We start from the raw sequence: 25,988 nt of genomic DNA, 5'->3' as shown, positions 1-25,988 counted from the left end.
GATTACCAGGAAAGTTGACAAAAAAAAGGCTGTGGATGTTATCTTCGTGGACTTTAGTAAGGCCTTTGACAAGGTCCCACATGGGAGGTTAATCAGGAAGGTTCAGATTAAGTAGTGAGCTGGATTTGACTGGTGGGACTGGAGAAGCCAGAGAGAAGTGGTGGATGATTGCTTCTTAGACTGGAGGCCTGTGACTAGTGGGACCATTGTTGTTTGTCCTCCAGATCAGTGATATTGATGACAATGTGATAAATTGGATCAGCAAGTTTGGAGGCAATATGGACACCAAACAAGGTTTTCAAAGCTTGCAGAGGGATCTGAATCACCTGAAAAGTTGGGCTGAAAAATGCAGATGAAATTTAATGCAGACAAGTGTGAGGTGTTGCATTTTGAAAGGACATGGTAAATGGAAGTGCACTGAGGAGTGCGGTAGAACAGAGGGATCTGGGAATACAGATACATAATTCCCTGAAAATGGTGTCACAGGTGGACAGGGTTCTAAAGAGAGCTTTTAGCAGACTTGAGAATAGGAGCTGGTATGATACATTGATGAGGCCAAATTTGGAATATTGCCTGCAGTTTAGGTCACCTAACTACAGGACAGATCAATAAGATGGAAAGAGTGCAGAGAAGATTTACTAGGGTGTTTCCCAGTCTTCAGGAACTGAGTTGCAGGGAAAACAGGTTAAGACTTTATTCCCTGGAGTGTAGAAGAAAGAGGGGAGATTTGATGGAAGTACTTAAAATTGAGGGGGATAGACAGAGTAAATGTAAATAGGGTTTTTCCACTGTGGGTAGGTTGGATACAAACTTGGGTTCAGAGTGAAAGGAGAAAAGTTTAGGGGAGGAGGTATGTAAGGGGAAACCTCTTCACATATAGAGAGGTGGGAATGTGGAATGAGCTTCCAGCTGAGGTGGTGAATAGGGACTCAATTTTAACATTTAAGAAGAATTTAAACAGGTATATGGATAGGAGAGGGATGGAGGGCTATGAACTGGGTCTAGGTCAGTGGGAGTAGGGAAAAAATAGAAGGGCTGAAGGGGCCTGTTTCTGTGTTGCAATGTTCTCTGGTTGCAGTAGTTTGTATTAGTATTTACCAAGGAGAATAACTTTCATGGTGTGATCATTGAGTCCGATGTTGATATTCTATTTTGGGCCTCCTCAAAAGCATTAAGGTGTATATGTTCCCAGACCCAAAGAGATCAATCTCAGGATATTGATGGGTCTGGGGTCCCAGCTGTTCCATGTTTTTTGTTGGCTTTGTGGACCAATCCATGCTGCAAGCTAACTCAGTCAAAGCTCTTCAACTCTTTCTCCGCAACATTAATGACCACATTGGGGCTACCTCATAGACCTGTGAGTCATCAACTGTATTAATTTTGCTGCCAACCCCCTGACATCAAATTCACTTGGTCCATCTCTGGTGATACTCTCTGCTTTGTGGATCTCTCTGTCTACATCTTGGGAGACGAGCTTTCAACAGATTCTTTTACAAATCTACCAACTTTCACAACTACCTTGACTACACTTCTTCACACCCAGTCCCCTGCCAGGATTCTATTCCTTTCTCTCAAATCCTCTGTCCACATTGTATCTGCTCCCAAGATGAGGTCTTCCTATCCAGATCATTTGAGATGACCTTCTTCCTAAAACATGGCTTCTCCTCTTCCACCATCATCAACTCAGCCCTTACTTGCTTCGCCTCCATTTTCTCCTCATCTGCCCATGCCCCCTCTGCCAACAAAAACAGAACCCCACCCCACCCCTTGACCTCATCTACCAACCCACCAGTTTCTGCATCGAATTCATCATCCTCCACAATTTCGGTCATTATCAACATGATCCCACCACCAGACACATCTTCCCTTCTCTCTGGCTTCTATAGGGACTTATCCTTTTGTGACTCCTCATCCACTAATCACCGCCTTGGCATCTTCCCCTGCAGCACCACGAAGTGTTACCCTTGCACCACACCACCTCCCTCACCACCATTCGGGGCCCCAGACAGTACTTTCAAGTGAAACAACGTGAATCTGTGGAAGTCGAGTACTGCAGCTGGTGCTCCTGTTGTGGGCTCTACATTGGAGAGACTGAACATCGATTGGGAGATCACTTCGCTGAGCACCTTCGCTCTGTCTGCATCAATGACTGGGATCTCCTCGTGGCAAACCATTTCAATTCTGTACCTCACTCCTGCACTGCCAAACCAAAGCCAACAGTAAATTGGAGGAGCAATGTCTGGGCACTCTTCAACTAGATGACATTAACATTGACCTCTCTGGTTTCTGCTAGGCTACCTCACTCTCCCTCTATCCCTGTCTTTCCTCCAACTCTCCACTCCCTGCCCTCTCCATTCACTGAGGCATTCCTCCTTTTTTCTGTTCTTCCATCGCTCCCTTATCCACCTATTATTTCCTGTCCATTGGACTGTGCTCCTCCCCCCACCCCATCATTTTGTTTGGGCAATTGCCGACATTTAACTAATTTCTTGAATGAAAGGCTCAAACTCGAAACCTTGATTATGAATCTTTTGTTATATAATATACACTATTTGACCTGCTGAGATTTTTCAGCATTGTTTTTACTTCATTCAGTATCTGCAGACTTTCATGTTCAACTCCTGGGGAGGAGACTGTTGGGTCCTTGGACTGAGATCTGAGACTGGAAAATAGTTAATGTTGTTCCCTTTTTTGTAATTTTTGATTTCTTGCACCATGAATCATATCAGTAACAATATATACAAGTGTTCATCATTAAAATATGCACAGTGACATTCCTTTTTCTTTTTTCTCCCCCCCCTCCCCACCCCCCTTCAAAAATCAATAAATAATAAAACACAAAGCAAAGAAAACAACAAAGAAAAGAAGTCATATCGTCTACTTTTACATATTTAAATCTTGTCGTGCTTGTATTCATATCACTTAAGAGATGGAGGTCTGAGGTTGGGATTTTCTAAAATTTTATGTATGGTTCCCAAATTTGTTCAAATAATGTATACTTATCTTTTAGATTGTATGTATTTTTTTTCAAATGGAATACACTTGTTCATTTCTGTGTACCATTGTTGTATTTTTAGGCTTGCTTTCATTTTCCAAGTTCTCATTATACACTTTTTTGCTGCTGCGAGCGCTATCATAATAAATTTTTTTTGGGCTCTGTCTAATTTTAGTCCTAGTGTTTTGTCTCTTAAATTATTTAACAGAAAAATTTCTGGATCTTTTGGTATATTATTTTTTGTAATTTTGTTTAATATTAGGTTTAAATCTTCCCAGAAAGTTTTCACTTTTGAATATGTCCAAATTGTGTGTAATGTTGTTCCAGTCTTTTGTTTACAGTGGAAGCATCTATCTGATGCTGTTGGGTCCCACTCTTTTAACTTCTGAGGAGTAATATATAGTCTATGTAGCCAGTTATATTGTATCATCCTCCCATGTTTCATCCTTGTATTTAAATCTTTTTCCCAACTTTGTTTAGGTTTATACCTTGTTTTATCCTCTTCCTTGTATTGCAGTTTTTTATACTTGTTTGTTATGAATTTTTTTACTATCATTGTCTTATTCATAGCTGCTACTTTCTGGTAGTCTTAAGCTATTTCCCAATTTATCTTTTAAATAAGTTTTCAACTGATAATATGCAAACATTGTACCTTGTGTTATTCCGTATTTATCTTTTAATTGCTCAAATGTTAATAAATGATTTCCCCTATTTTCTTGATTCCTTTTCTAGCCCATTCCTTGAAAAATAAGTTATCTATTGTAAAAGGGATTCAGGTGTTTTGTGTCAATAACATTTTTGGTATTTGATTATTTATCTTTTTTCCTTCCAGGTGTATTCTCTTCTATATTTTAAATATATGAAGTAATACTGGTGATTTGTTGTATAAAGTACATGTTCCAGGACATTTTCTCCTAATTTACCTAATTCTATCCTAATCCAGTCCGGTTTTTTTCCCATCTGATAAAAATCTGATAAATATCTTAAGTGTGCTGCCCTGTAATAATTTTTAAAGTTTGGTAACTGCAGCCCTTATTGTTTGTTTCTCCATGTAAGTTTTTCTAATGCTACTCTTGATTTTTTTTTTTTACCTTTCCATAAAATTTCCTTATTACTTTCTTTAGTCCTGTAAACAAAAAAATTCCTCAATCAAGGGAATTGGTTACGTCTGGAACAGATATTGTATCCGTGGAAATAAATTCATCTTAATGCAGTTTATTTTCCCAATTCAAGTTAACGGCAGCTCTTTCCTATTCTCTAAATCTTCCTCTTTTTAAATTAATGGTTGATTATAGATACACTATCCTTTATCCGGAATCCTTGGGGGACAGTGTGTTCCGAATTTTGGATTTTTCCGGATTTCGGAAAGCCTACCCGAATTGTGCTGCCGTATCCACCCCCACCCCCTTCTAGTTGCCCGGCCGTCTCCCCCAACCGCCGGCCCCTCGGCCGTCTCCCCCAACCGCCGGCCCCTCGGCCGTCTCCCCCAACCGCCGGCCCCTCGGCCGTCTCCCCCAACCGCCGGCCCCTCGGCCGTCTCCCCCAACCGCCGGCCCCTCGGCCGTCTCCCCCAACCGCCGGCCCCTCGGCCGTCTCCCCCAACCGCCGGCCCCTCGGCCGTCTCCCCCAACCGCCGGCCCCTCGGCCGTCTCCCCCAACCGCCGGCCCCTCGGCCGTCTCCCCCAACCGCCGGCCCCTCGGCCGTCTCCCCCAACCGCCGGCCCCTCGGCCGTCTCCCCCAACCGCCGGCCCCTCGGCCGTCTCCCCCAACCGCCGGCCCCTCGGCCGTCTCCCCCAACCGCCGGCCCCTCGGCCGTCTCCCCCAACCGCCGGCCCCTCGGCCGTCTCCCCCAACCGCCGGCCCCTCGGCCGTCTCCCCCAACCGCCGGCCCCTCGGCCGTCTCCCCCAACCGCCGGCCCCTCGGCCGTCTCCCCCAACCGCCGGCCCCTCGGCCGTCTCCCCCAACCGCCGGCCCCTCGGCCGTCTCCCCCAACCGCCGGCCCCTCGGCCGTCTCCCCCAACCGCCGGCCCCTCGGCCGTCTCCCCCAACCGCCGGCCCCTCGGCCGTCTCCCCCAACCGCCGGCCCCTCGGCCGTCTCCCCCAACCGCCGGCCCCTCGGCCGTCTCCCCCAACCGCCGGCCCCTCGGCCGTCTCCCCCAACCGCCGGCCCCTCGGCCGTCTCCCCCAACCGCCGGCCCCTCGGCCGTCTCCCCCAACCGCCGGCCCCTCGGCCGTCTCCCCCAACCGCCGGCCCCTCGGCCGTCTCCCCCAACCGCCGGCCCCTCGGCCGTCTCCCCCAACCGCCGGCCCCTCGGCCGTCTCCCCCAACCGCCGGCCCCTCGGCCGTCTCCCCCAACCGCCGGCCCCTCGGCCGTCTCCCCCAACCGCCGGCCCCTCGGCCGTCTCCCCCAACCGCCGGCCCCTCGGCCGTCTCCCCCAACCGCCGGCCCCTCGGCCGTCTCCCCCAACCGCCGGCCCCTCGGCCGTCTCCCCCAACCGCCGGCCCCTCGGCCGTCTCCCCCAACCGCCGGCCCCTCGGCCGTCTCCCCCAACCGCCGGCCCCTCGGCCGTCTCCCCCAACCGCCGGCCCCTCGGCCGTCTCCCCCAACCGCCGGCCCCTCGGCCGTCTCCCCCAACCGCCGGCCCCTCGGCCGTCTCCCCCAACCGCCGGCCCCTCGGCCGTCTCCCCCAACCGCCGGCCCCTCGGCCGTCTCCCCCAACCGCCGGCCCCTCGGCCGTCTCCCCCAACCGCCGGCCCCTCGGCCGTCTCCCCCAACCGCCGGCCCCTCGGCCGTCTCCCCCAACCGCCGGCCCCTCGGCCGTCTCCCCCAACCGCCGGCCCCTCGGCCGTCTCCCCCAACCGCCGGCCCCTCGGCCGTCTCCCCCAACCGCCGGCCCCTCGGCCGTCTCCCCCAACCGCCGGCCCCTCGGCCGTCTCCCCCAACCGCCGGCCCCTCGGCCGTCTCCCCCAACCGCCGGCCCCTCGGCCGTCTCCCCCAACCGCCGGCCCCTCGGCCGTCTCCCCCAACCGCCGGCCCCTCGGCCGTCTCCCCCAACCGCCGGCCCCTCGGCCGTCTCCCCCAACCGCCGGCCCCTCGGCCGTCTCCCCCAACCGCCGGCCCCTCGGCCGTCTCCCCCAACCGCCGGCCCCTCGGCCGTCTCCCCCAACCGCCGGCCCCTCGGCCGTCTCCCCCAACCGCCGGCCCCTCGGCCGTCTCCCCCAACCGCCGGCCCCTCGGCCGTCTCCCCCAACCGCCGGCCCCTCGGCCGTCTCCCCCAACCGCCGGCCCCTCGGCCGTCTCCCCCAACCGCCGGCCCCTCGGCCGTCTCCCCCAACCGCCGGCCCCTCGGCCGTCTCCCCCAACCGCCGGCCCCTCGGCCGTCTCCCCCAACCGCCGGCCCCTCGGCCGTCTCCCCCAACCGCCGGCCCCTCGGCCGTCTCCCCCAACCGCCGGCCCCTCGGCCGTCTCCCCCAACCGCCGGCCCCTCGGCCGTCTCCCCCAACCGCCGGCCCCTCGGCCGTCTCCCCCAACCGCCGGCCCCTCGGCCGTCTCCCCCAACCGCCGGCCCCTCGGCCGTCTCCCCCAACCGCCGGCCCCTCGGCCGTCTCCCCCAACCGCCGGCCCCTCGGCCGTCTCCCCCAACCGCCGGCCCCTCGGCCGTCTCCCCCAACCGCCGGCCCCTCGGCCGTCTCCCCCAACCGCCGGCCCCTCGGCCGTCTCCCCCAACCGCCGGCCCCTCGGCCGTCTCCCCCAACCGCCGGCCCCTCGGCCGTCTCCCCCAACCGCCGGCCCCTCGGCCGTCTCCCCCAACCGCCGGCCCCTCGGCCGTCTCCCCCAACCGCCGGCCCCTCGGCCGTCTCCCCCAACCGCCGGCCCCTCGGCCGTCTCCCCCAACCGCCGGCCCCTCGGCCGTCTCCCCCAACCGCCGGCCCCTCGGCCGTCTCCCCCAACCGCCGGCCCCTCGGCCGTCTCCCCCAACCGCCGGCCCCTCGGCCGTCTCCCCCAACCGCCGGCCCCTCGGCCGTCTCCCCCAACCGCCGGCCCCTCGGCCGTCTCCCCCAACCGCCGGCCCCTCGGCCGTCTCCCCCAACCGCCGGCCCCTCGGCCGTCTCCCCCAACCGCCGGCCCCTCGGCCGTCTCCCCCAACCGCCGGCCCCTCGGCCGTCTCCCCCAACCGCCGGCCCCTCGGCCGTCTCCCCCAACCGCCGGCCCCTCGGCCGTCTCCCCCAACCGCCGGCCCCTCGGCCGTCTCCCCCAACCGCCGGCCCCTCGGCCGTCTCCCCCAACCGCCGGCCCCTCGGCCGTCTCCCCCAACCGCCGGCCCCTCGGCCGTCTCCCCCAACCGCCGGCCCCTCGGCCGTCTCCCCCAACCGCCGGCCCCTCGGCCGTCTCCCCCAACCGCCGGCCCCTCGGCCGTCTCCCCCAACCGCCGGCCCCTCGGCCGTCTCCCCCAACCGCCGGCCCCTCGGCCGTCTCCCCCAACCGCCGGCCCCTCGGCCGTCTCCCCCAACCGCCGGCCCCTCGGCCGTCTCCCCCAACCGCCGGCCCCTCGGCCGTCTCCCCCAACCGCCGGCCCCTCGGCCGTCTCCCCCAACCGCCGGCCCCTCGGCCGTCTCCCCCAACCGCCGGCCCCTCGGCCGTCTCCCCCAACCGCCGGCCCCTCGGCCGTCTCCCCCAACCGCCGGCCCCTCGGCCGTCTCCCCCAACCGCCGGCCCCTCGGCCGTCTCCCCCAACCGCCGGCCCCTCGGCCGTCTCCCCCAACCGCCGGCCCCTCGGCCGTCTCCCCCAACCGCCGGCCCCTCGGCCGTCTCCCCCAACCGCCGGCCCCTCGGCCGTCTCCCCCAACCGCCGGCCCCTCGGCCGTCTCCCCCAACCGCCGGCCCCTCGGCCGTCTCCCCCAACCGCCGGCCCCTCGGCCGTCTCCCCCAACCGCCGGCCCCTCGGCCGTCTCCCCCAACCGCCGGCCCCTCGGCCGTCTCCCCCAACCGCCGGCCCCTCGGCCGTCTCCCCCAACCGCCGGCCCCTCGGCCGTCTCCCCCAACCGCCGGCCCCTCGGCCGTCTCTCTCCACTTACTGGTTTTTGGAGCTTTCCGGATTTTAGATGTCCGGATAATGGATCGTGTAACTGTAGTTTAATTTGTACAAGCGGTTTAGGTTATTATCTATCCTGATACCAAGGTAATGTATAGCCTGTGTTTGCCATTTAAAAGGAGATTCTTTTTTACATTCTGTATAATTAACTTTGTTCATTGGCATCACTTTTATTACTGTTAACCTTGTATCCTGATATCCCTCCATATTCTTTGAGTTTCATATATATCCTTTTTATTGATTTATCTGACTCTGTTAAATATATCATATCATCCGCAAATAGGCTGATTTGAAATTATTTTTCTTTTATTTTTTATTCCTTTTATCCTAGATTCCTTCCTTATCAGCTCCACCAATGGTTCTATTGCCAAGGCATACAGGGAAGGGGACAGTGGACATCCCTATCTCATTGACCTGCTCAATTTAAAGTGATCTGACACATATCCATTTACAACTATCTTTGCTAAAGGTCCATTCTACAGTGCTCTAAGCCAATTAATACATTTTTCTGGTAATTTAAATTTCTGTAGCACTTTAAATAAATAGTTCCACTCTACCTTGTCGAAGGCTTTCTCTGCATCTAGCATATCTGCCACCATGGGCGTTTTATTCATTTGTGCTACATGGATTAAATTAATAAGTTTACAGACATTATCTGCTGCTCGTCTTTTTTTAACAAATCCAGTTTGATCCTGCTTTACCAATTTTGGTACACAGTCAGTCATTCTATTCGCTAGTAGTTTTGCTATTAATTTGTAATCTGTGTTTAGTAAGGATATTGGTCTATATGACGCTGGCGACAGTGGATCCTTTCCCATTTTTGGTAATTATTGTAATTATTGCTGTTTTACATGATTCAGGAAGATTTTGGGTCTCTTCCACCTGTTTCATTACTTCTAGAAGTGGTGGGGTTAATAAGTTCTTAAATACTTTATTAAACTCTATAGAGAATCCATGTTCACCTGGTGTTTTATTGTTTGGTAATTTCATTAATATATCCTATATTAAATTTTAAAAGGTTCTGTCATTTTATTTTGATCTTCAATTTGTAGTTGTAGTTCAATATTGAATAAAAACTCATCAATTTTATCATTCTTCCTTGTATTTTCGGTTTGATACAGTTGTTTGTAGAATTTTTAAAAATTTTAATTTATCTCTAATGGGTTCTATGAGATCTGCTTTTCTTATCACTAAAATAGTTATTTTTGCTTGTTCTGATTCAAGTTGCCAGGCCAATATTTGGTGAGTTTTCTCTCCTAATTCATAATACCTTTGCTTTGTTTTCATAGTATTTTTCTCCACTCTGTAAGTTTGTAGTGTTTCGTATTTTAATTTTTTCTCTTCCAATTCTCTCTTTTTCTCAGTATCTTCTCTTTTCACAAATTCCTTTTCTATAGTTACTATCTCTTTACAGCTGTTCTACTTCCCGGTTGTATTTTTTTTAGTTTTAGTCGTATAACTAATTCATTGCGTCCCATAGAGTCAGTAAAAGATAAATTTATACTGTGTTTATCTCAAAATGTGTTTTCATTTGTTGTTCAATATATTCCTTGAAATCCTGCCTTTTTAACAATATAGGGTTTAGCCTCCACCTAAATGTTTTCAGTGGAATATCCTCTAATTCGAATGTTAATAACAAGGGTGAGAGATCAGATCAAAGTCTTGCCTTGTATTCAGTCCTTCAAACTCTCCCTGAATCTGCACCGACAACAAGAACATATGTATCCTTGAATAGGTCTTGTGTCTGTCCAAATAATATGAATACTCTCTTTCTTTTGGATGTTGTTTCCTCCATATTTCAATTAACTTCATATCCTGCATTGATTTTAGCGTAAATTTGGTAACTTTATTTCTTTTTATTGATTGTCTTCCCAGTTTTCTCTCTCACTGGGTCTAGATTAAAGTTGAAATCCCCCCCCCAGTATGATATGCCCCTGTGTATCTTCTATCTTTAGAAAGATGTCTTGCATGAATTTCTGATCTTCGTCAGGTGCATAAATGTCTAGCAAATTCCAGAATTCTGAGTAAATCTGTCATTTCATTATTATATTCCTACCTGCTGGTTCTGTTATTACTTCCTTTATCTTAATTGGCAAATTCTTGTTAACTAGTATAGCTACTCCCCTGACTTTGGAGTTGTATGATGATGCCACTATGTGACCTACCCAGTCTTTCTTTAATTTATTATGTTCTATCTCAGTTAAGTGTGTTTCTTGTATAAATGCTATGTCTATTTTCTCCTTTTTAAGTAATGTCAATAACCTTTTCCTTTTAATTTGGTTGTGAATTCCATTAATATTTATGTTCATATAATTCAATCTTGTTCCCCCATTTTCAATTCTCGTTCGCCTCTTCAACCCCTTCATCTCCTTTTTTCCAGAATCCCTCTTTAAATTATTTTTACTCTTTCTAGCATACGACGACATGACTAACAAAAAAAAGAATCCCTAAAAACAAAAAAATATACTGTTTTTATAAAAAAAAATTAAACCTCCCCCCCCCCCTTGTATTGAGTTGGCTTTTACTCCTTAGAAGACAACCACAACTCCCTTTTCCACCTGGGTTGTGATAATGACCGCAAGCGTCAACAGAGTTCACAGTGGTAGAGCTTCCCCCTTTCCCAGCCCTCCCCCAGAGAAACACTATTTTTTTTCTAAAAATATAACAAAGCTTTTTTTCCTCCCCCCATCTTTTTCAACATTAAACATCTGTATTTACATTATCAATTTTTCAACTTATTTCTTATACATTGTCTTAACAGTTTTTTTTTAATACCCCTCATCTCGTTGTCTGTTTGGCAGTCATTCTGCAAAGTGGGCTTCTTTCTGATCTGAAAACAGTCTATTCTGCTCCCTACGGATAAATACCTTTAGCACTGCTGGATGTCATAGCACAAAATTGTAGCCTTTTTTCCATAATACCGCTTTTGCCAAGTTGAACTCCTTTTGTTTCAAAGCTAATGTCTGGGTAGAAAAATATTTTTGTTCCCATTGTATTCCAATGGTTCTTTATTTTCCTTCACTTTATCCTCTGCCACCTTCAATATCTTCTCTCTCGTTGCGTATCATAGCAACTTTATTAATATAGAGCGCGGCTTTTGATGTGGTTGCGGCTTTGGTGTCAATGATTTCTATTTCTTCTTGGAGTTCTTCCACTCCCAAGATTTGTGGGATCCATCTTTTCAGAAATCCTTTTATGTCTGTTCCTTCTTCACTTTCTTTCACACCCACTATTTTTATATTGTTGCATCTGCTATAATTCTCCAAAATGTCAATTTTTTGAGATAGAAAATCTTGTCTCCTTAATTTCTTTGTCTCCATCTTCCAGCTTTTCTTTTAGTTCATTCATTTCCATTTTCACAGCTTCCCCTCTTTCTTCATCAACTCTTTTTCCTATCTCTGCTATGGCAAATTCCATTCTCTGCATTCTGTATTCTGCCTTTTCCATCTTTAAAAATTGTATTAAGTTCTGTCATTAAGATGTCCATTAGTGTCTTTATTTGTTCATCAAAATATTCTCTCTCTATTGGCTGCTTTTGTTTTTTTTACCTTCTGTTTTCCCATGTGGGTCTTAGTCTTTCTTCTCTGGGTCCTCTTCTTGACTTCCTGGTGCTTCCTCCTCCATCTATGTCGCCTCTCTGGTTCCTTCAGCTGTTTTTGCCGCATCCCGCTGCCGGGCTCTGCTCCCATGGGCATTGTTGCTGTACTGCGCAGTCGCATTTCTTTTTCTGGCTCCACAAGCCTTTTCTGTCGTCCGCCCCAGGAGACATCACTGCCAAACTGGCTGCTAACCGGCTTCGGGAGTTGGGCCAACCTTTTGGAGGGAGCTCCCTGCTCCTGTGAAAGGTAAGGCCTTCCTTTCTTTCCAGAGTTTTTCTTCCTTCTCTGTCGTTCTGATCTTCTCTTTCGGAGCCATCCTCTGGATCTTCTTGTTAACTTTATCTTGGAACTTCTCTGTTTTCTTTGTTCTGCTTTGCTTTTTAAACTTTTTTTTCCCCACTTTCTCCATGGAGGGCTGGTTTTCCTTGACCAGCCACTACTCCATTTTGTGACTTCCCTTATATTCCTTTGTAGGAAGGTAACAGGTCAAACAAATTACAAGCCTGTGATCCTTGGTGAGGAAATTACTGGAAAAGATTTTTAGGTTCAGGATTTGCTCATACTTGGAAAAGCTTGAATATTTTTGTGAAAGGTAGAAAGAAAGCCCAGTGTCTCAAACTTAACTGAGTTCAAAGAGGTGTAGAAGATGATCAGGGATATTAGGGCAGAGGATATTGTCTATGTGGACTTCAGTTAACATTTGACAAGGTCTCTAATGGCAGGATTGACCTGATGCACATGAGTTCAAAAGTGAACTGATAAATTGGATTACAAAAGTGAAGAAGAGGACAGTGTTTGATGGTTGTTTCTCTGACTGCTGGCTAGGTGGTAAAGAAAGTACAGTACAACTTCGATTTTCCAAAATGGTGGGGCCTGGGCCTATTTTGGATAAACAGTTTTTTCAGAGAACTGGTCATTTTTAAAAATTGGCCTAGTAGCAACAGCAAATCACGTGTAACAGTGTTTAAATAACAACAAACAACAAGGGAAGGCTCTTTAAGCATTAAAATAATGTTTAATTCCACCAAAAAGATTATGGCCACCACTGATCACCGACACCTCCTCACCGAGGCCCTGAGGTCCCCACTTCTGCTGCCGAGAGCCTGAAGTCCACAGTCAGTTTGGCACTGAAAAAGATTCGGATAAATGAGGATTTCTGATTTGTTTCGGATATCATCATTTTTTTTTTTTTGAAAATTTTATTTAAGAATTTTATAAAACATTACAAAAAAAAGACAAAATACAAAATTACAGATACAAATACAAGAAAAAAAGTTATAATGCCCCCCTCCCTCTACCAACCTACGCTATCTCAGCTATCCTCCCCCACCCCTTGGAGCCTTATATAAAAAAAAATTTAACATTTAAAATTAATGAATCAAGGTGCCAACTCTTTACATATCATTTACTTAAAATCAATAGCTATACATTCCAAATATAAACTCCACATTTTAACAAAAAAGGGATAATTATTTCACAAGTTATAAGTTATTTTTTCCAGATATAAACACGATTGCAATTCATTATGGCATCTTTGTATATTCAATTCTACATCATCTTTCCAAGTTATCGTTATACATTTTCTTGCAACCGCTAGCCCTAATCGCAACAACGCCAATTGTGACTTATCAGCCAATCCCGGAATAGCAGGATTCATATATCCCAATAAACACATAATTTACAAATCAATTTTCCCAACATTTTTTAACTGTCTTACACATCCATACAGAATGCATAAAAATACCTGTCTCTTTTCCACACCTAAAACACAAATCTGTTAAACTAAACCCATATTTCTTCAACTTCTCAGGAGTCAAATATAATTGATGGATAAAATTATAATTAACCATACTATATCTCACATTAATTAATTTTGTAACACTATCAGTACACATATTTGACCATTCCTCCCAAGACAACTCAATATTTAAATCTTTCTCCCATTTCTCCTTTATCCTATATACCCCAACTTTCTCCATCTTTTCCTGCAACAACCTAGACATATTCAATATAAACCCTTTTGTTTCCTCATCAACCATTAAATTCTCAAACTTAGATTGACTTGGTAAAATTAAATCCTTACCAAATTGTATTTTGAACTTGATGATGAGCCAAAAAAGATTTTGAAGAAATACCAAATTTCTCTTGTAATCTATTAAATATAGAAAATTTACCCACCTCAAAACAATCCTGTATAGTAGTTATTCCTTTCAATTTCCAATTTTTCAAATAAAAATTATTTAAAGAAAACGGAATTAATTTATTCTGATACAACGGTCATTTAACTGAAATTTTCCCCTTAGAACCTATAAGTTGATCTCGCTTATACCAAATGTCAAATATATGCCTTAATGCTGGTAATTTATATTTTTGTAACAATAAAGGATTCCATTTATAAATAAATTGACTCATTTCTTTTTCAAATTTTGGGCCAATTCAACTTTGGCCCACACAGTTGGTTGTTGAACATCAAATAACCTATTAATAAATTTCAACTGTGCCGCTTCATAATAATTTTTAAAATGTGGTCATTGAAGTCCTCCCCACCCATATCGCCATGTTAATTTATGCATAGAAACCCTAGATAATTTACCCTTCCACAAAAATAATCAAATTGCTTTATTTAATTCTTTTAAAAATTTCTTTGGTATCATACATGGAATAGATTGAAAAGGGTAAATATTCATTTTTATATAATTTACTCTCCCAATTAAAGTTAATGGCAAGTCTTTCCATTTCTGTAGATCAGTTTTAATCTTATTGAACAGTGATATATAATTCAAATTATATAAATCCTGATATTCTCTATTAACTACAACTCCTAAATACTTAATTTTATTAGACCATTTAAATTTAGTAATCACTCTACATTCTGTATAATCCTCATCTGATATAGGTAATATTTCACTTTTCTCCCAGTTAATTTTATATCCTGAAAGTACACCATATTGATTTAATAAATTTTGCAACACATTCAAAGATTCTTTAGGGTATGTTAAATATATCAACACATCATCAGCGAATAAATTAATTTTATATTCTTGTTCACCTATTTTAATGCCTGAGCAAGAGGTTCTATTACCAAAGCAAACAATGCTGGTGAAAGAGGACAACCTTGTCTATTTGAGCGAGTTAATGTAAAAGCTGGTGAAATCTGCCCATTCGTTATTATTCGTGCTGTAGAATTGATATATAAAGCTTTAAAAAGCGGTCCAAATTGAAATTTTTCTAAGACTTTAAATAAAAATTTCCACTCAACTCTATCAAAAGCCTTTTCTGCATCTAACGCCACCATCATTGGTTGATTAATTGTTGTCTAGCAGCATTAATTATAGAAATCAATTTAGTAACGTTATCAACAGAATATCGACCTTTTATAAACCCAGCTTGATCAACATGTACTAATTTTGGCAAATAATTAGCCAATCTATTAGCTAGTACTTTTGCCACAATCTTATCTACATTTAGTAACGATATTGGTTAATAAGTGGATACTTTTAATGTATCTCTATCCTTCTTTGGAATAACAGTAATCAATGGTCTTGTAAACGATTCTGGAAATGAACCTATCTCGGTCGCCTGTTTCAAAAGTTCATATAGACCGGGAACAACAATCATTAAATTCTTTATAAAATTCTGCTGTAAACCCATTTTCACCCAGAGACTTTCCTCCCAGCATTGATTGCAATGCTTCCTTTAATTCCAATTCTATAAAATAACTATCTAAATCATTAATAACTTTCCCACTCAATAGTGGTAAATTTAAATTGACCAGAAACAAATCAATTTGCTCAGTACTTTGCCTACTTTCAGATGTATAAAGTTCCTTAAAATCTTTAAAAAAACTCTCATTAATTTCTTGTGGTTTGTAAGTCATCTCTGAATTTTTCCTAATTGTATTAATCGTTTTTGATGCCTGTTCAGTTTTCAATTGGCAAGCCAAAACTTTGTGGTCTCTCACCTAACTCATAATAACGCTGCTTTGATCTTTGAATCATTTTTTCATATTTACATGATTGCAAAATATTATATCTTAACTTTAATTTAGATAATTGTACTTTATTATCTTCAGTAGAATTCTGAAATTCTTTTTCTAACCTTTCAATTTCTTTTTCCAAATTCTGACTCTCAATCAAATATTGCTTTTTAATTCTTGCTGTATAACTAATAATCTGATCTTTCAAGTATGCTTTTAAAGCATCCCATAAGACAAATTTACTCTAAACTGAATCTTGGTTCATTTGTAAATAAAAAATAATTTGTTCTCTAATATATTTAATAAACTCAGGTTTTTTTAATAACATCTCATTAAATCTCCAACGATAAGTTGTCAGTACCTAAACAAGAAGCCAACAACAATGAATGATCAGACAACGTTCTACTTTTATACTCTGCATGTATAAATCTACTTTGCAATGGAGCTGAAACTAAAAACAAATAAATTCTAGAAAATGAATTATGACATGCAGAGTAAAAAGAATAGTCTTTTTCCATAGGATTCAATTTTGTCCATATTTCCCTAAATTTAAATCTTTCATTACCTCAATTATTCTTTTTGCCATTTTAGTTCTCTTTACAATCTATGGATATTTATCCAACAAAGTGTCCAAACAACAATTAAAATCCCCTCCCACCAAAATATTTCCATTCAATTGGTTCAAATTTTAAAAAGTATCTGATAAATACTTTGTCATCCTCATTTGGTGCATAAAGTCCAAACTTCTGAAAAAAAAATTACAATTCACCACTAAAATTCTACCAGCATTAGCAAAAAAGAAATCCAAAGTTAATGGTACTTTCTTATTTACTAAAATAGCTACTCCTCTAGCTTTGGAATTAAAAGATGAAACAATCACATGGCCAACCCAATGTCTTTTGGCACTTAACACAATTTACTCTTACAATAAAAACTGGCTCTCCCTCTAAACCTAATAAAAGAAAACCACCACAAAAAAAAGAAAAATACCCTTTCTTACTAACCTAAAATAAAAATTAGTATCCCCCCAAGAAAAGAAAAAAAAACCCAACAATCACAAACACAAGAATCCCCTTCCTCCCCTCTCCACCCTTCCCCCCCCAACTGCTAAGCAGTATCCCCCTCGTCAAACAGGTGTGGTCGATACCACTAGTGGCAGATGACTTTGAATTCAGCAGGGTCATCTACCTCTCCCTGGCCGGACTTTCAAAAAAAATGCCCCAAATTTATTGTCCAGACTGCTTTATTATATCTTCTGCCACGTCAATCAGCTGCAACATCTCCACCTTCAATTCACTTCCATTACCATTCTTGACTTTCGGAATGTTGATTTCTGATTTCTCAGAAAAATCAAAACTCAGCTTATCTGGTAAAAAAATTAGCTTTCTAATTTTGAGCTTTCTCAAAAAATCGATACTGAGATGGCCAATAAAACACTTTCAACACTGTTGGATATCTAAATGTCAGCCTGTAACCCTTCTCCCACAACACTGTCTTAACTTGATTAAACTCCTTACACCGCTGTATAACCTCCTGACTTAAATCTGGAAAAAGCTCTACTTCCTTGAACCATAATTGGATTTTGATCAATTTGAGCTTTCTGCACAGTAAGGCACAAAATCGTCTCCCGATCTTGGTATCTTAAACATCGAAGTAAAACTGCTCTCGGGGGTTGTCTTCGAAAAAGTTTTCTTCTTAACGCTTGGTGATCTCTGTCCAATTCCAATCCATCTGGAAATGCTTCCACCCCTAATATTTCTGGAATCCATTTACAAAAAATTTTTGTAGGATCTTAACCTTCAAAGTCCTCTGGAAGACCAATTATCTTTACATTATTCCTTTGACTTTGATTTTCCAAAGAGTCAATTTTTTTGCATGAACATACTCTTCTGCATGTCCCATCCAGATACTGATTCTTCCACTTGGTCCATTCTGTCTTCAACATTCTTACATATTTCCTGTACTTCATCCACTGCAATCAAACATTTATTAAGATCTTCTTTCATAGCAGCAATTTCTCCACGTACATCAGATATTTTACTTTTTGCATCAACAAATTGTTCAACAACATTATGACTTATATAACCACTGGTTTTGATAATGTTTTCATTCTGTTTTGTTAACTCTTCAATGTAACCACATCAGGTCTAGGTGAAGGATTTGAAGTAGGTTAAAAAACAGATTTAAAAGGAGAAGCCATTTTTGTAGTTCTGTAGTTCCATTGCTTCAGCTGCCATTAATAGCAGTTCTTGATCTTCTTCATCCAAATATTAGATTTGTTCTTCCTCATCATCTTCAGGTACTAGAACATCCTCTTTTGCCGCCCTGCTGCGTGTATGAACACCAGTTCATGTCGGGCCGACTTCTTCAGTCCAGCGTGGAGCAGGTCCCCCTGCAGCACGGAATCGATCTAGAACCTCGTGAAAACGCGACATTGGGCGCATGCTCATCAGGCCCAATGCGTAATAGCGAGCGCTTGCTGGCACGTTGGCATACGTTGAAGCACTGCCTACAGCAGCCGTGGTTGACTCACCCACCCCCACCCCCACTCTGGCCACGCTGATGGTGCTGTGTTCACGAACGTCCTGACCAATGTTGGCGGCATCTTTAGCCGACTGAATGCCTGGAGACATCAACCTTCTTTCAAGTTGATCCGAAGACATCCTCTGTGGCTTTGGCTCCATGCTTAATTGATCGTGGTGCTTCTTCTGTTTGTTAGGCCCAGATTTTTCACTTTTTACCCACAACTTTAATAAGTAACTTCTTTTGCTTCTGTCCTTTTCCTTTTCATTTCTTGCAGCCCAACACTTAATAATGCATCTGGTAAACTTTTTAACTTTTAAACCGTCTTTATAACTTGGGCATTAATTAGTCCTGCCAGGGAGAGACGGAACCCACGCCTTGGTTCTATGCCATCTTGCCATGCCCCCGATATCATCATTTATCCAAATTTAAAAAAAAATGTTTTGAGATAATTGAGATTTCGGAGAATCCGATTTTGGATAATCAGAGTTGTATTGTATACGGGGGCGCATGTCATTTGGGACATTGAGTATAAAAGTTGAGAAGTCATATTGCAATTCAGTTGGGTTGTATTTATAACATTGCCAAAGGGATGTGGAGGCTTTGGAGAAGGTGCAGAATAAATGGGTTTATCAGGATATTGCATGGATTGGAAGTATTTACTCAAAGGAAAGGTTGGACAAACTTTTTTGCAGAGTCTGAGGCTGCGGGATGACTTGAGTATATCAGATTGAGGCATTGATCCAGTTTTCTTGAGGTGAGAGGGGGAACGTTTAAATGAAATGTGCAAGGCATGTTTTTACACAAAAGTGGTGGGTACCTCAAATGTATTGTCAGCAAAGGTGATAGAGGCAGATATGAAAGTAATGTTGGAGGTATTTGGGCAGAAACAAGCAAGGAATAGAGGGATTCAGACATGTAAATAAATGGGATTATTTAAATTGGTGTCATGGTCAGTTGGGCTGAAAGGCTGGTACCTGTGGTCTACTTTTCAGTGTTCTACATGAACATGAATGCATTAAATATTTGAGAGCTCATTGTTTTATGAACTTTCATGTTGATGTGTTCATAAATGTTTATCATTTTGAGATGACCTTGACATATCAGCAGCACTGATTATTCTGACTGGTAGATTAAATCACAAATGTTGCAAACAACATTCAAATGATGAAGAAGGTGAGGAATGCTCCACCCAAGTTTGTGTTAGAACAAAGCACAAAATGATTTGGAAGGGAAACAGATGGCTGGGGGAAATATTGATTTACAGGTACAGGGAGACAAATCAACTAAAACCATAATGTAGATTTGGTATGCTGCATTATGTTAAGTTGTATATTCTAGCATTGGTTTTAATTGGGCTGTGCCCATTCCACATCACATTCAGTCATAGTAAACCTCCAAAGAAAAACATTGAATTTGTGTTTTGCTCCTTCCTTTCATTGGAAAAGTTTACAATTAAAAGGAAAGTCCTTGTTGAAAAATAATTTTTAGTTAATTTCGAATAGAGTTGCATTGCACTCTCAGCAACGTTGATACATCTGTCTTTAAAAATAGGGTGGCACTTTTAATCATGCTCCACACTATCTTTACTTTTAGTCAGCTAGTCTTGTATTTCTAAAAAAGTGTAGAATCGTGCAGAAATTTAAATTCTAAACTTGGCTGAAGAAATTATTTGAGATTTTAGTTATCCTGAAGATGTGATTTGGATCAATGACTAACCTGTGAGCATAAAATATACTTTATAATACAGAATTGGAAATGCCACAGCATCTCACTCAGGAGAAAAAAAATGCAGGTAATGTGGTAAATTGGATGATTTTTGAATCTGGCATTGAGTATCATCATTTACATTCATGATTCATCCACTTATGGACAGCAATTTGAATGAGGATAGTTTGTGTTGATTAAAAATTACATTAATGTTGTATCTTTTGAAATTACTACACAAAATGATTGGAGGAATCCAGAGGAGGTAAAGTTATTTTATGAAAGTTTTGGACCTGAGCCCTTCAAGGAAAGTCTGCAGATATGGGGCTGAGTGCAATGCACAAATGTGCTGGAGAAAAATGTTTTTGCCAGCCTTTAATATGCACATGTGTGGCTGGATAGCAACTGGTTCAAGTGAGTCCAGCCCTTAAAAGTTTCTATGCCTACAGGATGTGAGCACATAACAGAGGCAAATGCATCACAATAGTACTGCATTGTTTTGGTCAAACCACTTTGAAGCAATATTTTTGCCTGCTCGTGTGGCTGTATCACTGATCCCATGGCTGATTTTTGAACTGCAGGACCTCCTCCAAAGTAAGATAATTTTTAATTCATCGACCAGCAGTACCCATTGAGATTTACTGCTTATTAATCCCAGAGGTGATTGAAGGACCTAGTTCACAAATTCTCTGCCATAAACTACTGTCAGTCTTTAAATTATTATGCAATACTCTTGAGGGCATTCAAGAATACATGTTATATTAGCAATCTTGAAGTTGTAAGGTACAGGAAGATTCTCTTGATTTTATCTTTTGGCTTTGTTTACGTTAAGCATGTTGAGAAAGAAAATGTGTCATCCTTACCCAGTCATTCCAATTTTTAGACCATTGTGGTCGACTTCTCATTCAATTGAAATGGGCAAGGCTTGTAGGTTTCATCAAATGCTCAAAGGCATACCTGTACTTTGTTGGGAAGTGGGTGATGTGTGTTGCCTTTGAGGTGCAAGGTTCAGAGATGTTTTGTAGTTGATATAGAACTTTCTAAATATGGAGGAGTAACAGTATATAGATACCAGCAATATGGGTAAAAATCAGGATGAGGTGGAACAATCCAAATTTTGGGAGATGGTGAATAACTTAAGTTGTACTTCTATCAATCGTGGTACAACTGGTGCCATGTTTTCTTCAGACTAGGAATAGCAGAATAGTTAGGATGATTGTTATTTGAGCAGTGTTGCAGGAGGGGCATTTTGGATTCCTTGGGCATTGGAACTGGTTCTTGGGGGTGGGGTGGGGGAGAAATCAGTACAAACTGGATAATCCACATTTGGCCTCAACAAGGATCAGTTGTTCCAGGGATTGTTTGCCAGTACTGTTGAAGAGATTTTAAACTAATAGGGCAAGGGGACAGCAAAAATTAGAAAAGTAGGAGTGATGTACATAAAAGTCAAATTCAAAAAATACAAAGATCATTTGTTTCTAAAAGGACAAAGAATATAAGGGCACTTTATCTGAATTCTTGTAGTACTGCACAGGTACTTCCCAACTTATGACTGTAATAGAGTCGAAAGAATTGATCGTATCTCGAAATGGACGCAAGTTGGAATTTTGCCCACGTACATGGAGTAAATAAGTCTTAAAGCAAACTTTTTAATCAAACTTTTCATCTGAACTTTCCTTGTTAGTTCGCGTCATTTTCATCATCTGAATTTTTTTAGTTGACGTCCCAGAGTCCATAGGCTGGGTGCAGCCATCTTGATTTCTGTGCACATGCGTGTGCCTTCTGTTGGCGCATATGCGGAGATCTCTCGTATTGGAATTCGGTTGGTGTAAGCGCAAGAGTTAAGGGCGCAAATTCAATATCGTTAGGGCGCTTAACTCTTGCGCATGCACCAACTGAAGACTTCCACATGCGCACAGGAACCAAGATGGTTTCACCCAGCCTATGGACCCTGGTACACTGACTAACAAGGTAAATTTGCACATTTTGGCTCTTGCATACACTGTATCTCTGTTTTAGTTTGTCAAATACAATATAAACTGTATAAATTTTAATTTTTCTTTAAAAAAAAATTTGGTTGTAAGTGTATTAAAAATAAGGTCAATTAACTGGTAGCACAAATCAAAACAAGGTGGTATGATTTAGTGGCATTACAGAATGTAGTTGGTGTGGAGATGATTAGAAATTCAACAACCAAGGATATCAGGTGATACTGAAGGATAGGCAGGAATGCAAGGGAGTTGGGGTTGCTCTCTTAATTAAGGATGACATCAGGATGATTGTGAGAGATGATATGAGATCTAAGGAGCATTAAATCTATCTGGGTAGAATTTTTTTTTTGTTTACATTTCTGTTCCAGGGTCATAGATTGAAGGAATTTTGTAGGTATTGTCTGGTCATAGTTATGCATTTCTATAGTAACTATAGGAATAATGTTACACTTAAAAGAGTTGGGAGGACGGTAGTTGGATTACAGTTGGAAGGAAAGGTAATAGGCAGAGCAGGGTTCTGCGGTGGGCGTCCCCCTGAAGAACAAGAATCCTGCTTTGCCTACTGTTGAGGGGGTCGACATACTCTCTTTCCCCCCCCCCCCCTGTAAGCCTGTTTGGTCTCCTCTCTCTCTGCTAGCAAAACCACATGACCTTAGAACAGCAAACTGCAACCAAACAGATTGCAGCACCGGATTCAAGTTTGAGCCCATTTTTCTGTTGCTTTCTCCATTTCTCCACAGCATGTCCAATTAACACCTACTTGTGAAGGCTCTTGAGTTCGGGTTCTTCAAAGTTATTGCCAAGGCACCTGGCCCAGAGTGTCTGGTTTGAGAAGAGCTCTTGCATTTTAAATGAGATCTGTTTTGTGAAGTGTTTGTAACCTACACTACTGCCACAATCTCTCTCCTTCAAAAACATATCTATATACAATATGATATAATTTGTCATACATTAATGATCTGGATGATGGGGCGGTAAATTGGATTAGTAAGTATGCGGATGATACTAATATTGGTGGAGGTGTTGATAATGAAGAAGAGTTTCAAAGCTTGCAGAAGGATTTAGGCCAGTTAGAAGAGTGGGCTAAAAGATGCAGATGGAGTTTAGTGCAGATAAGTGTGAGGTGTTACATTTTGGTAGGTCTAATCAAAATAGGACCTACATGGTGAATAGTAGGGCATTAAGAGTGTAGTAGAACAGAGGGAGCTAGGAATAGTGGCACATAGTTCCCTGAAGGTGAAGAAAGCTTGTGGTATGTTGGCCCTTATAAATCAGAGCATTGAGTATAGGAACTGGGATGTACTGATAAAATTGTACAAGACATTGGTGAGGCTAAACTTGGAGTATTGTGTACAGTTTTGGTTACCAAAGTATAGGAAAGATAGTAACAAATTGGAGAGAGTGCAGAGAAGATTTACTAGAATGTTGCTTGGTTTCCCTAAGTTTTAGGGAAAGGGTAAATAAGTTGAGTCTTTATTCTTTGGAGTGTAGAAGGTTGGGAGGAGATTTGATTAAGGTACTTCAAGTTATTTGGGGCATAGATAGAGTTGATGTTGAGAGACCTTTTCCTTTAAGAAAGGGGGGTGGATATAAATGAGAGGACACAAGTTTGGGGCAAAAGTTTGGAGGAAACTTGAGGGGGGGGGACTTTACTCAGAGGTGGGTGTGTGGAACGAGCTTCCAGACAAAGTGGCAGAGGCAGGCTCGATATTAGCATTTAAGGAAAAGTTGGATATGTATATGGATGGGAAAGAAATGGACGGTTGCGAATAGAGTATAGGTCAGTAGGGTTAGGTGGGAGAAAGTGTTCAGCATGGACTAGAAGGGTCAAGTTGAACTTTTTTAATGTTATATAGTTATTTGGTTATTTGCTATTAATCATCATTTGGGATTTGTTGAAATGTGTTACTTGGGTGTTTTGATTTGGTTTTTAACCATCATTAGCTCTGGTGGCTTTTAATGGGAATTTTGGTAAATGACTATGTTGCACGCACAATAGAATTTGCAGCATTTGTTACATTTTGAGTAAAATATATATTGAAAAAACGTCTAGACAGTTGTAGAGCATTGAAATTTTAAGTGTTTTTAATTAAATATTTCAGAGCAGCAATATTTTGAGGTGGAGAAACGACTAACCCAAACACAGGAAAAGTTAGTATCAGAGACTCAAGAATGTCAGAAATTGCGTGAGGAACTTTCTACACTAAGTAAGTACTGGTTTATGAGATCATTTTTCAAGATGGCATAATTTCTAATTCTCAAGAGGCTTCACATTATGATACTGGATATTAGGGATGTCCCGACTGAGTGAAACAAGCTCTTGAGATTGAGTTGCGCTTAGAGGAAAATAGTTGTGAATTTGTGAAGTTCTAAATTTTAAAATAATTTTTTGCTTGGTGGAATGGGTATTGGCTTCCAGAGAAATTTATGATAATGATTTTGATCTGCATTTAATTAATTATCTTTGTGATTTAATGTATTTGTTCTTCACAGGCAACCAATTAAAAGAAACTAAGGACATAAATAAGGAACTAGAATCTTCTAAGGAAAAACTGATGAATACAGAGGTACACAGTGAAATACAATATCTTAATAATTCTTGGTATTTGTTACCTTGCCACATTTTTAGTTTTCTTTTATCTTAGAGATGCAGCTCGGTGACAGGCCCTTCTGGCCCCTAAGTTCATGCAGCCCAAATACACTAACTAACTTACGAATCCTGTACATTTTTTTTAAGAGGGTGGAAGGAAACTGGAGCACCTGGAAGAAACACACACAGTCACTGGGAGAACATACAAACTTCTTGCAGTTCCGGATTCAAACCAGGTCGCTGGCACTTTAGTAGCATTGTGCTACCCTCTAACCATGTTGCACTTGATAAAAAGAGAATATAAATGTCATGCTATCTTTTGGAGGACAGAAGTGTGTCATGAGTACATGATTTGTTGATCATTTGAAAAAGGATTTTTATCACGACAACATAATCACAATAGGGCTTGGCTCTTAGTGTCACTGTCCATCTAATTTTAAATTTATAATTGTGTTTGGCTTACCAGTCAGTCGCCTTCAAGTGAACTTGAAAGATGCTATGTTTTAATAAAAGTTAGATAAAGATATCAAGCAGGTGATATATTGCAGGTTGGTGAAGTTTGCACAAAATACATTTGAAGTAAGAGATTGCATTCAGAGGAATTTTACTGTGCTTGAGCTTGTTGGAAGGGGCAAGTTACCTTTTGGGGTCCAGGTGAAGGAAAAGTTGTGGAATAAAATTGATGTCAAGGTCAGAGAGCAAAGATGAACTAAGTGACAGGACCAGATAATTTTGCTAATTAGTTTCTTTACCCACAAAGGTATAAACAGCATTGTTTGCACATGTGATGATTGTCCTTGACTTGGGGTTAGAATTAGTTAATTTAAAAACAAGTGATTGAACGCAGTTACTCAAAGGCTGGATGCTCTCCCATATAAAAAGGAATAGCACAGAAAGTGGCCCTTCAGCCCAGATATCAACCAACTATTTCCACTAATCCGACATCTAGTTAAGCCCACATTATAATTAGCCAACCCAATCTTGCCAGTCACCTGCACACGAGAGTCTGGAAAAACAACCACCTGAAGAAACACACATTGGTCCTCTACCGGCATCACCTACGGCTCCGAGAACACTTCCATCAGCGCTGTCTCCGCTCCATCCTCAACATTCATTGGAATGACTTCATCAACATCGAAGTACTCGAGCTGGCAGAGTCCACAAGCAACGAATCTTTGCTGCTGAAGACCAAACTGCACTGGGTGGGTCACGTCACCAGAATGGAGGACCATCGCCTTCCCAAGATCGTGTTCTATGGCGAGCTCTCCACTGGTCACCGAGACAGAGGTGCACCAAAAAGAGGTACAAGGACAGCTTAAAGAAATCTCTTGGTGCCTGCCACATTGACCACCGCCAGTGGGCTGATCTCACCTCCAACCGTGCATCTTGGCGCCTCACAGTTCGGTGGGGAGCAACCTCCTTTGAAGAAGACCGCAGAGCCCACCTCACTGACAAAAGACAAAGGAGGAAAAACCCAACACCCAACCCCAACCAACCAATTTTCCCTTGCA

The 25,988-nt window shown here is 43.3% G+C and overlaps 1 protein-coding gene across 3 annotated transcripts in view; it reads left to right on the top strand.

The window, feature by feature from the left end:
* tprb (translocated promoter region b, nuclear basket protein) overlaps nt 1-25,988 on the top strand; it is a 113,650-nt gene that overhangs the window by 7,655 nt on the left and 80,007 nt on the right. For all 3 annotated transcript variants that reach the window (XM_069938183.1, XM_069938182.1, XM_069938184.1), the window contains exons 2-3: nt 23,990-24,094; nt 24,381-24,454. In XM_069938183.1, the coding sequence (XP_069794284.1) occupies nt 23,990-24,094; nt 24,381-24,454 (179 nt within the window). The remainder of the gene's footprint in view (nt 1-23,989; nt 24,095-24,380; nt 24,455-25,988) is intronic.

This window comes from Narcine bancroftii, chromosome 5 (assembly GCF_036971445.1).
Source record: "Narcine bancroftii isolate sNarBan1 chromosome 5, sNarBan1.hap1, whole genome shotgun sequence".
NCBI lineage: Eukaryota > Metazoa > Chordata > Chondrichthyes > Torpediniformes > Narcinidae > Narcine > Narcine bancroftii.
This window is presented reverse-complemented; position numbering and strand designations above follow the sequence as displayed.